Source organism: Hippichthys cyanospilos, chromosome 1 (genome assembly GCF_059441005.1).
Source record: "Hippichthys cyanospilos isolate Australia breed blue-spotted pipefish chromosome 1, RoL_Hcya_1.0, whole genome shotgun sequence".
NCBI lineage: Eukaryota > Metazoa > Chordata > Actinopteri > Syngnathiformes > Syngnathidae > Hippichthys > Hippichthys cyanospilos.
This window is the reverse complement of record NC_142369.1, coordinates 26,538,005-26,553,076: the sequence shown is the minus strand read 5'-3', so window position 1 is coordinate 26,553,076 and position 15,072 is coordinate 26,538,005. Positions and strand designations below refer to the sequence as shown.

Sequence of the window (15,072 nt, the reverse complement as noted above, 5' to 3'; positions counted from 1 at the left end):
ATCAGAGGAACATTTTTTTAAATAGACACACAGTCAGATGCCATCAGACTTGCTTGAACATTATCCAAAGCAGTCTGAAAATTTTCCATCATGTAATTTCAAATGGTATTCCAGTAAAAGGTTCAGAAGGAGCTTTCAATCATTGTTATTATTACCGGTATTATTTTTATTCTAAGTGTTTCAACACTGAAATTAAAACTGTTAAATTTGAAAAGAAATCAAATTGAATTGCTTGACGTCAAAGTTAATTTTCAATTGATTGTGGGTTTTTCTCTCTATAGGGTTGAACTTTCCAGCCCGAAACAGACAAATGGTATCAGCACACCCGAACAGCTTACTGGACGCTTTCAGGTTAGGTTTCTTTTTTTTTTTTTTCAGTCATCTGTATTTTTGGAACAGAGCAAATTCTCTAAATCCACATTTTATTCATAATGACCTTTGTTTTGGTGTCCAGCATTTGTGAAAAACTGATTTCATTAAAACAAAAATAAATATATAATTGCAGCAGCTTACTGCAATGCTGAAGTACTCTTCTATGACTGTTTGATTTGTAGGAAGCAGTGATAGTAAGTCGCGACGAGAACCAGAACTATAGAGAGTACAGCATATCCAGCCCTGCATCAGTGTCACCTGTGCCGTATTCACCGCAACCACCTGGCAGTCCTGATGGCAAGAAGGAGAGGTTCACTACCACTCCCAACAAGAGGTTGTAGCTCCCATCATCACAGTTAAATGTGTCCGTGTCTAAAAACGACCTTGTGTCAGATGCTCTAAAACCAAAGTTTTGGTTTTGGTTTTTGGACAAATGTGAAGCTAACCTTTACAAGGTTCCCACAGATGCTTTAAATGCAATACTGCTAAAGGTTATTATCTCCTTATGTGGTATAATAAAACCATAATCTGGAAAAGCAACATTACTTGCTGTATGTATTTGTAGCGAAAGATTGAAAATTTACCTTAAATGAATTTCTGTATTTGTGGAAAAGTCTGTTCGTACCAAATATGTAGTTTGTGTCCACAAACTGAATTGATTCATCATCCTTAAATGGTAGAAGAATGCTGTGCAAACTGTCAGGCCTGGCAACATAGTTTAAAAATTTCTGTGCCAGGAAAAATGAAAAGATCATTTTACTATAATGCTTTTGATAATTCAGTTATACAGCAAAAATGTGTCATACCGAATTTATCATGCAACATCTTAACTGCCATTAAAAAAAAATACTTTCAATGCATAACAAATGCACTTTTTAAAATGTCATTACAATTACAGTACAGAGAGTCTATGTTGGCTCTCCAAATGATGGGAAAGCTGAAGTTTCAGGATTCCTTTACATGTCTGGAAAGTATTTATAGTACAAATGTGAAATGTTATAATTTCCCAGTTCTGCAGCTATTTATGATAATATACCTTTTGAACAGATAAGTCCCTGTCAGGAAAAAAAAAAAGTTCCATTCTGATGCTCAGTCCCCTACGATGTTGGATTATATGAGCAAACATAGACTCATAATTGATACAGTAGGGCCAGATTTTCACAAATCAGATTAAACGGCTCGCCCAGCGCTCTGTCTAAAAGGGATGGGGCCGTTTCTGGGTTATTTATTTTGAATCACTGTTTTAATCTAACAAAGGCTAAAATCCACTGCTAACAAAAATTGGGTTATCAGAACAGCAGTGGTTAAAAATAAGAGTAGTTTTACTGCGAACCTTTCAAACTTTGAGACTATGGAGAGGTTGAACCAATGAAGCGTAAATAAATTCACAGACCAGAAGAAAAATGTAAAATAGGCAATTTAAAATGCCAAGAGATGATCCCTTAGGATCCCTGATGTCAAGTAAAATGTTTGATTGCCTGAACATCCGTCTACTGTGGAATTAAATATAATTATCTGTTCAGTATTGTAAGATGTTGATGAAATTACTTTTGGAACATAAACACATTGAGCTCTTCAGTAGATAAGGTTTTCCACTAATACAAGTGTATGATGAAGTTATAATGAAACCAAGGGACCTTTTTCTTAAGTTACAAGCAGACCTAGTTGATTAAATTATCCACAAATAAAATTGTGCCTGTCTATTTAAAGCTCCTTTAGTTGTATCCGTCTGGCGGGCGTTGAGTCTCTGTGAAAAGTGTACTGTTTGACAAGTTGGATGGGATTAAATGTTGACAAAGTGCTCTCTTGACGCTGCAGCATCCAGTGTCAAAAGGTATGAGAATAACAAAGTGGAGCCACAAGCTTTTACTGTAGTAACAAAGAATATGCATAGGATATCACATTCCTTCGTTTGCAGTCACTTGAACAAAAGCAGAATGTGGAACGTTCACCACACTTATTGTATGCTGGCCATTTGTGGACTCTCTGTGACAACTTTATAGACCAAAGGTCAAATGTTTGGCCTCAGTAAGGTTTTTTTTGGCCTTTTATTTTTTTTTAAATGCATCCACATGTATCATATTTAACTTGTCTTTGACTTAACTTCCTTTTCTACAGTGTTTTGAAGCGAGCATTAGTATAAATGCATTGAAACATATTATGATTTGCATTTTGCATGAGATGATTACACTTTAGTTACCTTAATTATGTATGGCATTCTTTGATACTGTAACTAATACCAGCAACTTTCAATCCAAAAACAACTCATTCGCCATCATTTGAGAGTTTATACACAAGTTAAAAAACAAACAAACTATAGAATCGCAGGGTCGTAACATGATGTTGTGTCCATATTTGCATTCCAATTAACTACTTTTTGTTGTTGTTTTGCAGTGTACAGCTGCGCTCCTGGTCGCCAGAGGAGAAAAGTTATAAAATGTCCAGGCCACTTTCACAGGTTAGTTTACACAGTTAGTGTGCTTCTTGGTTTTAATCTTTGCGCTGGTATTTTTGTGTGTATTTCACTATGTGCTTACGTGACTTTTCTCTAAGTACGCCAGCTTCCTCTCACATTCCAGACTGTATGTATGTTTGTCTGTATGTGCCCTGTGAATGACTTGCGACCAATTCAGGATGTACCCCGCCTTGCACAAAATCAGCTGGGGTAGGCTCCCGTTCACTCCTGGCCCCGAACAGGATAAGTGGTGGACGAAGGATGCTTTGTTTTCTGTGATTTGAAACACACATCCGTTAAGGCATAATATTAATCAAAATATGAAATTTCTCTCTAATTTTTCTGGACATACTGTATCCTTGTTGAGATCATATGTGTCATTGTTAGGTTTCTTTCTGAATTCGCACTCTGAGATGCATCAATTTGACTTCTCTGCTTTGAGCAAAAGTAAAAGAAACATTTAAGAATATCACACTTTTGTATTGTTAACTTCAGCACATTGTTATGCCTGTGTGTTTAATGAGGACTTTAGTGGAACAACAGCATGCAAAAAAAGTTAAACTTTTTACAGCATAGATTATTCAAACCATGCATGGGAAGATTCTGAAGGTATAATAACATTGAGCAAAAATAGCATGGTATTAAAATCACAGCTCAAAAATAAAAAATTTTTGAATCTTTGTTTAACTTTTTTTCTATGTGATAAAACGTTTCCTTAAAAATATATATACCTGTAATACAGTATTTGTTTCAATACAACACATTTACGATGCTGAATTAAAATAAATATGTAAATATAATCAAAACAAACCTTGAGTGAGCAAAATGGGTTTTGCTAACCAATAAAAGCTGTCTTGCTTGCTACCACTCCCTGTTGTTCGCTTTCTAGCTCGCTCACTGAAATTTCACAGCTCGCAATGTAGCCTGCTCATTTTGGAAAACCGAAAACTTCCCAGACAGCGGACTGTTTGTTTGAACAGTGGAAAAAGTTAGAATGGTTCATTTTGTAGCGCACACTCCATCTCGATAGACTGCTCACGTCCTACCTCGAGTGATATCTCATAAAACACTTCGTGAAAGTAGCATAGGATGACATGTTAGCTACGTTACCCACAGTAGTTGGCTAAAGTAGCAAACTTACAGTGGTACTGAAGCTGACAAAGCAGGAAGTGGACGATGTCATTGTGCTGCTCCAGCAGAGTTGGACTCGCATATGATACACAATGAGAGCTGCACATTTCAGTTGCCCATTAAGGCAGACGACGAGGGAGGCGGGGGGAAAAAAAAAAAAAAAAAACCTTACCGGTTTTGCCAGAATTGAACGGTTTTAAATAATCGTGACTTTTAAAATTGTGTTGCGATGTGTTGTCAATCCGGTTTTCAGCCCATACCTAATGCAAACAGTTTTTTGAAATATTTCATCATTCAGCAGTTAAAAAACCTTTGTTGTAAATACAATGGCCATAACTGGAGTGTTTGCAAGAGGAGCTATTATTCTTAAGTAGTCAAATATGTCTTAATTTTATCGCGTGAGTCCCACCAAACAATGTTGTGCTTATTTACAGTTCCAGTAACAAACCCAAAACGGGGGTGACTCTGGCATCTTCAGAGGTTTTAGTGAACTTTAGAGAGAACATGTTGTGGGAAAGTTCATTGTGAATTATTTCAGCTATGTGTGCATGCTTGGCCTCAGTGAAGACTGAACATTTGAGATGATAGAGCAGGAAAAACATACAAGACCCCTTGTAACGGCAGAAAAAAAAAGTCTAGACCTTTTTATAACTCTTGCGGACACTTCATGAAGTTAAAATAATATTCAAAGGTTTGACCGTCAAAACATTTGCATGTTCCCTTCATGAGGCATTGGGCTAAGTGGGTTCATTTATTTATCAAAAAAAAAAAAACCTTCTGGAGTTTGGGATGCTTTTGTTTTTGACATGAAATGGGATCCTCATGCACAAACTGCTCTCACACTGCAAGTCAGGAGTATGGAGCTGTGATTTATTTTTCCTTTGCCTCTCTGATGAAACTCTCTGAAATGGACATTGCAACAGAAGATGGGCATGTCACAATACTATAAGCAAGTGCGACTTGACGTCGGCATGACAGTGACAGTTGCATTTAACACACGGGGGCATGGTTAGTGACTCGGGGGGGGTTAACGTCACGCGGTCGGACTGTGGCTCTCGGTTTTGTCTAATATTAAAGCTGTCAGATTCCCCGAGTTGACTTAATGCTCAGTCCCACATTAGCACCTCGCAGACAAGATAGAAAGTTGCAAAAATTGTCCATTCAGAGAGTAATGTTGGATCTGGCTCCAGCAGACTCCTCAGAAATAGCAGTATGGAATCCTTTTTGATATTCTGCTTGATGGGACTGTCTTGACGCTTGTTGGGTTTATGAAAGTGGTTTTAGGTCATGGTGACTTTCCAACATGTCCACGTGGTTACTCGAATCTGTTCAAGGCGGATCACGACTGAAACAAGTGAGATAAGTGATCTTCACTTAGATGCCTGCCTGAGGCAGCACATTGAAAGGGAGATGAAAGGTGCCTGGGGTTAAGACTAGCGGATGAGGTTTTGCAGCCAGGAATTTTAATAAGATCGTATAAATGACTGGCGGCTTGCTAACTCATACCTAATGGTCATTCGGTGTTTGGTTTGAGGAGTTGACTCTGTACAAAAATGTAACAGTGTTTGGAGATGACTTAATCAGTCTTAAGCATAGTTCTGACTGGGTGTGACTCCTTGTATTTATGGTGACATGGTGGTTGCTTGACTTTTGACTTTGACTCCACTGTTAAATCTAATCAAGATGTATTTGACCTCATTAATTTACAATGCATTTTAAAGGTTCACAACCTACAGTAGTACTTTTCAAATACTGGGGCGCGGATGACCCCTGGGAAAAGGCTTTATTTTTGTCATGTGAAGTGTGTTGTAGTAAAATACTGTATTTTCCGCACTATAAGGCACACCTAAAAGCCTTATTTTTTTTAAAAAAAAAAAGCTGATGGTGCGCCTTATCATGTGCGCCTTATATATGGATCAATATTGAGATTGGGGAATGAAGTGATAAAGTAAGCTTTACCTGTTTGCAATTGAGTTATGCGATTGAGAGTTTAGAGTTATTATTTGAGTTATTATTATTACTTTGAGTATTACTATTTTGTGATTGGAAAAAGTTTTAAAATCTGTCATTAATTGAGGGTGCGCTTTATACACCGATGCGCCTTATATATGGAAAAAGTTTTTTAAAATGTCATTAATTGAGGGTGCGACTTATAGTGTGGAAAATATGGTACGTTTTTTTCTCTCTCTCTCTCTCTCTCTCTCGAAACTTGAATTCACTTGGGGTTTTTTCTGTTTTACATGAAGCTGTAACCCATATAAATGCTTTACAAAAGAATGAACAGTTGTTAAATTCATCGATATTGTTTTTCTCTTGTTAATGTTAAAAAGGATACAGGTTTAGGTATATCGATACAATTTTATAGATAATATTTATCGTCAGTGCTTCGATGGGGGGTTCTCTTTCCTAGAGGGGGCTTGGTAAAATATAACTGAAGCACTGACCCACAGTAACTTGTGACTGTGAGACTAAAGCTCCTACGTTTGAAAGACAATTCGCATGCATGCACACATGCACATGTCCACTTGCGCTCTTGCTCAACCTGTTGGAATGAACTTGCTCCTGTTCTGGCTGTTTGTCTTGAACAACTTCAAATTTAGTGGTTATTCATAGCTACACACATCTGGTTTTCCATTTTAGGTTTTCTTTCCTTTAACTCCATCTTTAAAAACTCAATCACAGAAACAAAAGAAATGGATTATAATTAGCGTCTATTGTTCCAATATTTGAAAGCGTAACTTGCGACATTCCCAGAATGTTAAATTTGACGCCGCTCCGTTCTCAACTGAACTACAGTTCAAACTGCGCCGTCTGTCCTCCGCTTTTTCTGCTTTGTAAGATGATATAAAATGTAATTTCTGACTGCCCTCTGAGCTTCAGTGTGTACTATCATTTAGCCTGGTGGATGAGTTATGGGTTTTGGCCGACCCTTTGCATAAATGTTGTCAACTGAGGTTTTAAAATGATTAGCGTCCCAGTGCAGCGCTGTGATTAGCGAGTCGAATTCTTTCAGAGCACCCCATGGGGAATTGGCAGGGAAGAGGCCTGCCTTGGCTGCCCTGTACATTATGCTGCTTGGGCTGGCAGGAACACTGCAGCTCAGTAAATGTGAGCTGTGGAGGCTCCCTGACAAGGACCTCTGTCTCGCCTGAGATGTGAACAGCGCTACTATATCAGGTGATCAGTCTGTCTGAAAAGTGCTTAAACGGCTTTTCCACACTTCTTTTGGGTGCCTCAGTGAGCAAAGAGGGATGTGCGCAACAGGATCCCCCCTTTTCCAGGGTGTTGGGTATCCTGAGAAAAGGCTGTGTACAATAGTGGCTGTGATGGTCCGGTCTGTTTATGACTGGTTCTGGTATTACAAGGCTTGTCCTTGTGTGACGAGAGCGAGAAGAAGGGGATGTTTGTGGAAAACGAGTAGCCTGCTGGCTTTGCCAAACCGTATTTAAGACATCACACCAATTTGCAATGTCAAGATGGTGTTCAGGAAAAAAAGTGATCTTTGTGCCTGAGAACGTGTACCTGAAATGTCAGAATCCTGTATAGTCCTTTACATGTCTGGACGTACAGTACTTTTACTTAGTAAAGGTGATTGATGTTTTTGGCGTTCTTTTTCAAAGGTTTTGATGAGAGTATGGGGAATCTCTTGATCTATGGAATTTGTGTTTTGGCTCGTATCAATTGTTATGAAAGTGCATGTGTTTTCAGGAAGCAGTGAATGCCTCAGAGAATGTCGCTTCCTGTATCCTTTATATAATGTGATGATATAATGTGAACTTCTGGGCTTGCTCACCAAGGGAATACATATAGGCGGATCCTAAGGGTCCCTAGGGGATGCCAAAACTCTGGTGAAAGTTCATCTTCAGTATAATTAAACAAATTATTTCTTCGGCGTTAACTCCTATTCTCAAGTCAAACGGAAAGGACAGTGATGAAACATGTTACCAAACATGAAATGTAGAAGATATCCAATTATTTTTTTTAAATTGTGTGACATTCTATGAAATTAAAAAGTTAAAACTCCCAACGTCTCTTTTATGTAAATCGTCCATGTTTATGTTGTTTGATAATTGAAAAAGCCATGTAGCATTTTATTTTGAAGTGCTGCATACGCCTATTCAGTGTCGGGATTTACTGCGGGCAGTGGCCACGTTACAAGGATGTTTTCCTCCGACTGGACTGCGTAAAGCCTTCTCACTCGGACATGTAGCAGTTAAGCTTGGCAGCCATGGTGGCCTCTACCGGCAGCGTGCCTCCCCTCATTCCCAGCCGGCGTCCTTTTCTTTCCCTAGAGTGGTGAAGCAAACAGGGGACCTTTTGATTTCCTCCCGCTGTGCAGCCCATGGCACACTGATGGGGGCACTGGCCCTGCAAGGGTGATTTGGGAGTGTTGTTGAGGAGAGATGAGCGTTTACAAGTTGCTGCTGTTTTTGTAGGTGGTTGAGCTGTGCGTCAACATTGAAATGTTGTCAAAGGGAAATGCATGCATGACTTCAGTGTGTTTGTGCCAATTTGCCAGCAGTGCACATTACTAAGTCTGTTTTATGTTAAATGTGGCTGTGGCTGAAGTTGTGAAACATTTAATTGTGACAGTGACCAAATAAGACATAATTTCACATTTTGCATTCCATTCTTTGTCATTTGTTGAGTTCCTATAAAAGTGACGAGCCCTTGGCTGTACCCATGCATCGTACAGCTGTATTATAATTGAATTCTAAAGTCGCTATGCCTCTGGAAAACCACAGACCTACCACATTGTTTCTTGTTGGTTACGGCAATTGAAAGCCGCCCCAATCGTTTTTCATCTACCATTAAATCAAACCGGTCATCAATTGAGCAGCAAGCATCCTGCTCCCATTCTCATCTTTGGATAGGTTGAATTGAAACTAACAATATTGCATTGTGCCATATTTGTGACATCACTGACATGTGCAATGAAAATAGATGTTGATTTCCAGTTACGTCAGTGTGCTAATATACATGCAAAATGGCAACCTTTACTGATCTTAGGTGTAACTGGTCTCTAATTTTAAATCTAATTTGTACGTCTGTGAAAAAGAAAAAAAGAAAAGACATTGAACAATCACACTGCTTCTTCTAGCATTTGAAGATGAGGAGCCCTGCACAGTCCACCAAAACCACTGAATGCTGACAGGATTAAGGATAGTCTGTCTCCTTCAGAATGTTTTTTTTTTTTTTTTTTCTTTTCAATGCCTTGTAGCATTGTACAGCTATTGTGAACTCAACGACACATTGCTCATCATCCTGTTTTCTCGGCTGTTCATTTAGCCTGTGATCTTTTACACATGGTTTTTGTCAGGAATAACATCATCGTGTTTGGCCAGCAAACAAGACAGGAGGAGGGACTCAAACTGGCATCACTTAATTCCATGTTAGTACATGTAGCACTACAGTATGTACTGTGAGCTTGAGACAAAAAAATACATTTAGAGTGAATTATGGAAGTTTCATGATTTTAAGCAAAACTTATGAAGCTACCAGCATCATCAAATATGAAAAGAGAGCACTCGGGTTTCTTCCAAGACAACCATAACTTTTGGTTACAAATCTCGATTCTTTTGTACTTCCATTGAAACCTGTGCAGGATATTGCTGGACATTGTTTTTATTACGAGTCGTAACAACTGGCTTCGCTGAATTGCCAAAGGTGATGGCAGCCGTCTTCTAATGTTCGCCTCGTCATTAATGAAGCGAACGGTGGATTCGTTCACTCCCAAATGGCAGGCCACGGTCGCCTAACTTCTCCCTTCATGAAGTATCACCTTCTCAGCAATTGTCATCATTTTATGATAGCGTTTAGGCTCAGTACAAGTCTTCGCAGGAGGAGCATGCTTGGGAGCTATTGCAAAAGTTCAATATGTAATGAAAAAAAATCCTTGGAAGTCGAGAATCTCCGTAATGGAAAAAAAAAATCTGCAACAGTGGAACCGCGAAGTAGCGAGGGTTCACTATTCTGTTTGATTTGCGATTCAGATGATTTGCTGAATTAATACTGAACTCTGAGAAGAATAACAATGCGTTGATGAATCTACAGTACATGTTTTTACCTACCCTTAGTATAGAAAGACCTGGCTAACCTACCAAATTGAGAATGTTATGCCATGAAGTCACAGATGAAAGTATTGCAAGACTCAAGTCCGAGGCTTGGAGATTTACAGTGGCAATATCTGAGACATCTATGACCTTAGCCCTTGTTGACATGAGACTGTTATGAACCTTTTGAAGGATTTTAATTACAGGTATCATGTGTGACATAATCCAACACTCTGTATCTGCTGTAACAGCTTGTGTATGCCATTGCGGAACGTGGGCACAGTTATGAGTCAGTGCTAGGACATAATTACAAGACTTGGTCAATCAGTGACAGTGGATGACACATGGGTTCAGGCCTTTTGTTCAAGACCTCCAACAAAGAAATCAGTAGATATTAAACACTGCATATTCACACTTTCATTAGTAATAGTACTGCAGTTTGGCATAGTAAGATAGCGTTTACCTCATTGTTGTTCATCATTCATTTTATGTGGCAAGACAGTGGATGAACAGAAATTGCACTTTGCAATGGCAACGCCAACTATCCGAAAATAAAACTTCCTGAGCATCAGCGCTGTGCAGTGCTAGCCCATGCCCTGTAATTGAATCTGCTGTGTGGTGGTGATGCAGAGTGGCTTGCTTGGAACCAAACCTAAGGCCCCTCCACTGGCACTATCCCCAGCATCTCCATTGGCCTTGATCTGAAACAGCTGCTCGCACTCGAGGTTGCCGTTTCCTGCTTTTGTTCCTTGATCTGGTCAATGGTTTGCTCTTCACTACAAACCATTCATACTACGCTCCAATAAAATTATATGCCATACTGTATTATATCATACTATATTATGCTTATTTAAGCACGCCAAGGATCAAGGCCAATAGTTAATCTTGAAGTCTGTGTTTGGATGAAACCTTTAAAATGGTACATTCTCACCAAAAGCGTATTGGTATACCTGCAAAACAACCATTCGTGGCTCTTGCACGTGTATGCAAATTTCTGTATTTAAAAACGGAACACTCGGTTGTGTTTGTCAGATATGTGCTCATTTAATTCTATATTTTTTGTATTTCAACTGATTTGGCATCAAGTCATTCCTCTTTATCAATTGCACGCATTAAATCATCTTTTATTGGAGAAAGAGATCTTTCAGGGGAACGCCACATTTACAGCACTGACAAGTTCATATTTCTAAAACGACAACAAGAAACTCATTGTATTGTATCATGTACTTTATGTACCCTCTTTCTATGTGTGTGTGTGTGTAACGATACTCCCAGTCTAATAGTCTAATCTACATACAGTTACCAGCTGTACTGTTTACTGCAATGAATGCCTTCAGAGGCCATTGGTTTGTTTTCCTTCTTCTTTTTGTTTTTCTTTACTGCACTGCATTCCTCTTGTGTCTCATAGATCACTGTTGGGATTTTTACCAAAAAAAGAGAAAAGGCCGCTCTTGGAGGGCTCATCGGGTAGCCAGACAGTTATATAATGTACGATTGGTTTGCATTAGTGAGGATTCATCTACACCATGGTGATATTTCTAAAAGGATTCCTCAAGCGTGCATGTCTGTCAGGTATACATGCCCTTGAGTTGGGATCACAACAGGATAGGATACGAGTGCCTCTACATTATTGTATGGAGTAAGTGACGTTATGAGAGTTATTTTGTTGGGATTATCCTGGGAAGAATCCCTGGGAGATGCTTCTGTGATCATTTTTACTGAAGGCTTCATGGCACACACCACTAATCGGTTCTCTCACAAAAGGAAAAAGAAGAGAAAATTGCACTCGATTGGGAACAGAAACATTGCTTGAAAGAGTTGTTGGATTGAAAGCGGGTGGTGGCATTGAACAGACTGATCCTCATCTCATCACGGCCACTGTTTTATGAAATGAAGCCGGTGTCTTGCAAAGTAGAATTACCATCCCGCAAGAACCTTTTTAACAGAGGTCATTGTTGGCTGACAATTAAATTTACAATAGGTATTTAGAAAGCTGCACTTTTTTTTTCTTTTTGCATTCCATACCCTTTTTGCATGTCTGAAATAAAACAGAACCTTTTTTTGCCCACGGAATTTGGAAAATGCTCAAAGATTATAAATTGTGTTGAGACTTAATGCGATTGCAATAGTTTATAGATTTGGTTTGGTTTCGTGGCCGTGAGTTTATTTGTTGATATTGAAAGTAAAAGTGGTGCGAGTTGTGTGCCTTGCAATCTATTAATGCAGGCGTGCTCACTCAGTTCACTCACGAACTCTTATGACATGATTACAGCTAAATCAGTCAACCTTTGCCCATGTTGCAACAGGGGTGTTTTTTTTTCGCTTGCAAAAAGCTACGAATTTAGAAGAAACAAAGTTTACGCCTCTGATGTTTTGTTTATGCTGAATATTTGGCGCCCTCTTCTGTCCAAATTATGTCGGAAAAAAAAACACTGAGCTGCGTGAGTTGCTGCATGATGCAGCTTCTGATCTTTTAAAAATAAACAGTACATAACTGTCGCAATTTATTGCGACTTGCACCATATTCGTGATCCACTTTTGTTTAACCGTTTAACTAGCTTTTTTTTTTGGGTTGAGAAAAATAAAACTCATGGTATATATTGTTTGTAAGTCTAGGATACTTGGAAAATTAATTAAAAATTATAAAAAAACAATTTCACCTCAATACATTGGGTTCGAAGCCCTGGGATTTTTTTTTATCCCATCGGTTTTTTATAGAAATAATAATAATTAATAACATAAACATGCCAGAAAAGTGTAACTTATCACCAAAACCACTACAATCCGTAGATTGGTGTGTAATGAAGTGCTGGGATGCCATTTCATCTTATTGCTACCATTTTTATAGCCACCACTATTTTTTGAAAAGCTGTGGCACGCATTATCCCAATAAGAGTGCAAGGGTTACGATGCCTCTCTCATCCAACCAAAGTCAGTTAGTGCCAAACATGTCTCCACGCGATTGATTGTAGCACAAATGAAGCTTAAGTAAGAAATATTATAATTCAAATAAAAATACATGCCGGAAAAAGCTCCTTTTAATTTGTGGTCAAGGCAATTAAAGAATTGTGGGTTGGGAATCCTCTCCAAGGTGTTTTTGTAATGCTGTAATTATTTTTGTTTTGTCTGAGATCATTAATAGTTTATAGCTCATGTGAACATTTTGATCTGCAGTCAGAGGCTCTTAGTGTCACTCATGCATTTTATCTCTGCAAGCTTGATTTTTCTTTTTTTTGTTTTTGTTTTGCCTAACACGCTTGACCGCTTTTTGCTCTTCCTTGGCAGGATTTCTCTCCTTTAGACTACAGAAATAGTTCTTTGTCCAGCAGAACACCAACCCCACCAGGACGCTATTCACCTCAGAGTGCCATTGATCAAGACATGTCCATGTCTCCTCATCGCAGGTAAAAAGCACATCATTTGTACTTGTTTTTGACTGCGTAATCCATTGATCGGTATTCTCAGGCTGGGGTGGCCAATTCTGGTCCTCAAGTGCTGCTATCTTGCATGACTTCAACACACCTGATCCAAATAATCAGTATCATTATTGTGGTTGCTGAAGAGCTTGCTTATGAGCTGATTGTTTGAATCGGTTTTGTTGAAGACTGAAATATCTAAAACATGCAGATAGGATCCCCCGAGGACTGGAGTTGCCAAACCCTTTTCCTAAGGCCTTCGAGAGTTCAAGTGGTTCAAGTCTCATTTTGCTTAAATTTCTGCTTCGCTTGGTCTTGAGTGAGTTCACAAAACAAAAGTGTACTGCTGTATATCAAGTTGCTCTTCCAAATGGTTACCGAAAACTATTGACTGGACTTTGGATGTCTTTTATTTAGGTGGCAATTGAACAATATCCAGATTTGTATTTCCGTACGATCTGGTTAGATTATGGAGTAACTCATCCTTCTCAAAATATTGTACAATATAATATTAAAAATATCTCTGTCTGTCATAGGTGTCGAACTCCAGTCCCCGAGGGCCGGTTTCCTGCATTTTTTTCTGGTTTTCTCTCCCCAACAGATCTGATTCAAATGATGCCCTTATTAGCAGGCTTTGCTTAAAAATGACCTTAATAACTTGAATCAGGTGTGTGTGAGAGCGAGGGTTCGAAAACATGCAGGATACCAGCCCTCAAGAACTAGAGTTCAACTCTTGTGCTGTATATGAAATCCATATTCAAAGATGAAGTCTCTCATTTGCCATTTTTTTATTTGATTATGGTCTGATTGTGGATTACCACTGCATCTCAGAGAATTTTGTGGGCATGGTTCAGTGGAAGTCATTGTCTCCCAACTGAGCGGTTGTGCATTTAATTCCTCCATCATTGTGACCATGTCAAAATGTCATTGAGCAAGACACATCCATTTATCAAGTCCAATGTTAATTTTTCTTTTTTTTTTTTTTGTCTTAGTGAGTGACTGCACATCTTAAAACAGGCTTCCAAAACTTGGTCATTTCAATCCATCGCTGTACTCATCACTGCGCGTATCACTGCATTTTAATGCCTACCGGTAATTCAAACTTGAATTGGTTAGCCATGGTTCACAAGAATGTGAGTTTTTTTTTTTTTTTTTTTTTTTTAACTGTCACTTAAACTGTGTTTCCAAGCCCTTAAAATGGATGGCTGGATGGATAAGAAAAAAAAAAATGGAACCACAATAATTCCTCTTAGTGGACATGATTGCTACTTGAGCTTACATGTTTATTAGCTAGAGTGGTATCCATGACATCAATGCTGAACAATATTATACACACACCAATTTATAGTTCATTATTTTATTTTTGTAAATTTAAATGATCTGAAGTACGGGCAGCTAGAAATCTTTATACCTTTCATTTCTGTGCACAGACTGATGACAGTGAGAGTTTCTCTGAGAGTTTGTACAGAAGCAGATCAGTTGAAGGACTTATATTTTAATCTAGGTAATTATCGTTATTATGATCACACAGAGGTGCAAAGGATATTAAACTTTACTAGATGAGTGTTTCCGCTGACTGTTTAGTAATCTAAGACACAAAATCCACTGCCATTATACAGGACGCGGGAGCAACAGAAGTAATATG

The 15,072-nt window shown here is 38.6% G+C and overlaps 1 protein-coding gene across 1 annotated transcript in view; it reads left to right on the top strand.

The window, feature by feature from the left end:
- Positions 1 to 15,072, top strand: part of pdlim2 (PDZ and LIM domain 2 (mystique)) — a 30,869-nt gene that overhangs the window by 10,563 nt on the left and 5,234 nt on the right. Inside the window, exons 4-7 of the mRNA XM_088433805.1 lie at positions 282 to 351; positions 555 to 706; positions 2,767 to 2,830; positions 13,297 to 13,415. Of these exons, the coding sequence (XP_088289931.1) occupies positions 282 to 351; positions 555 to 706; positions 2,767 to 2,830; positions 13,297 to 13,415 (405 nt within the window). The remainder of the gene's footprint in view (positions 1 to 281; positions 352 to 554; positions 707 to 2,766; positions 2,831 to 13,296; positions 13,416 to 15,072) is intronic.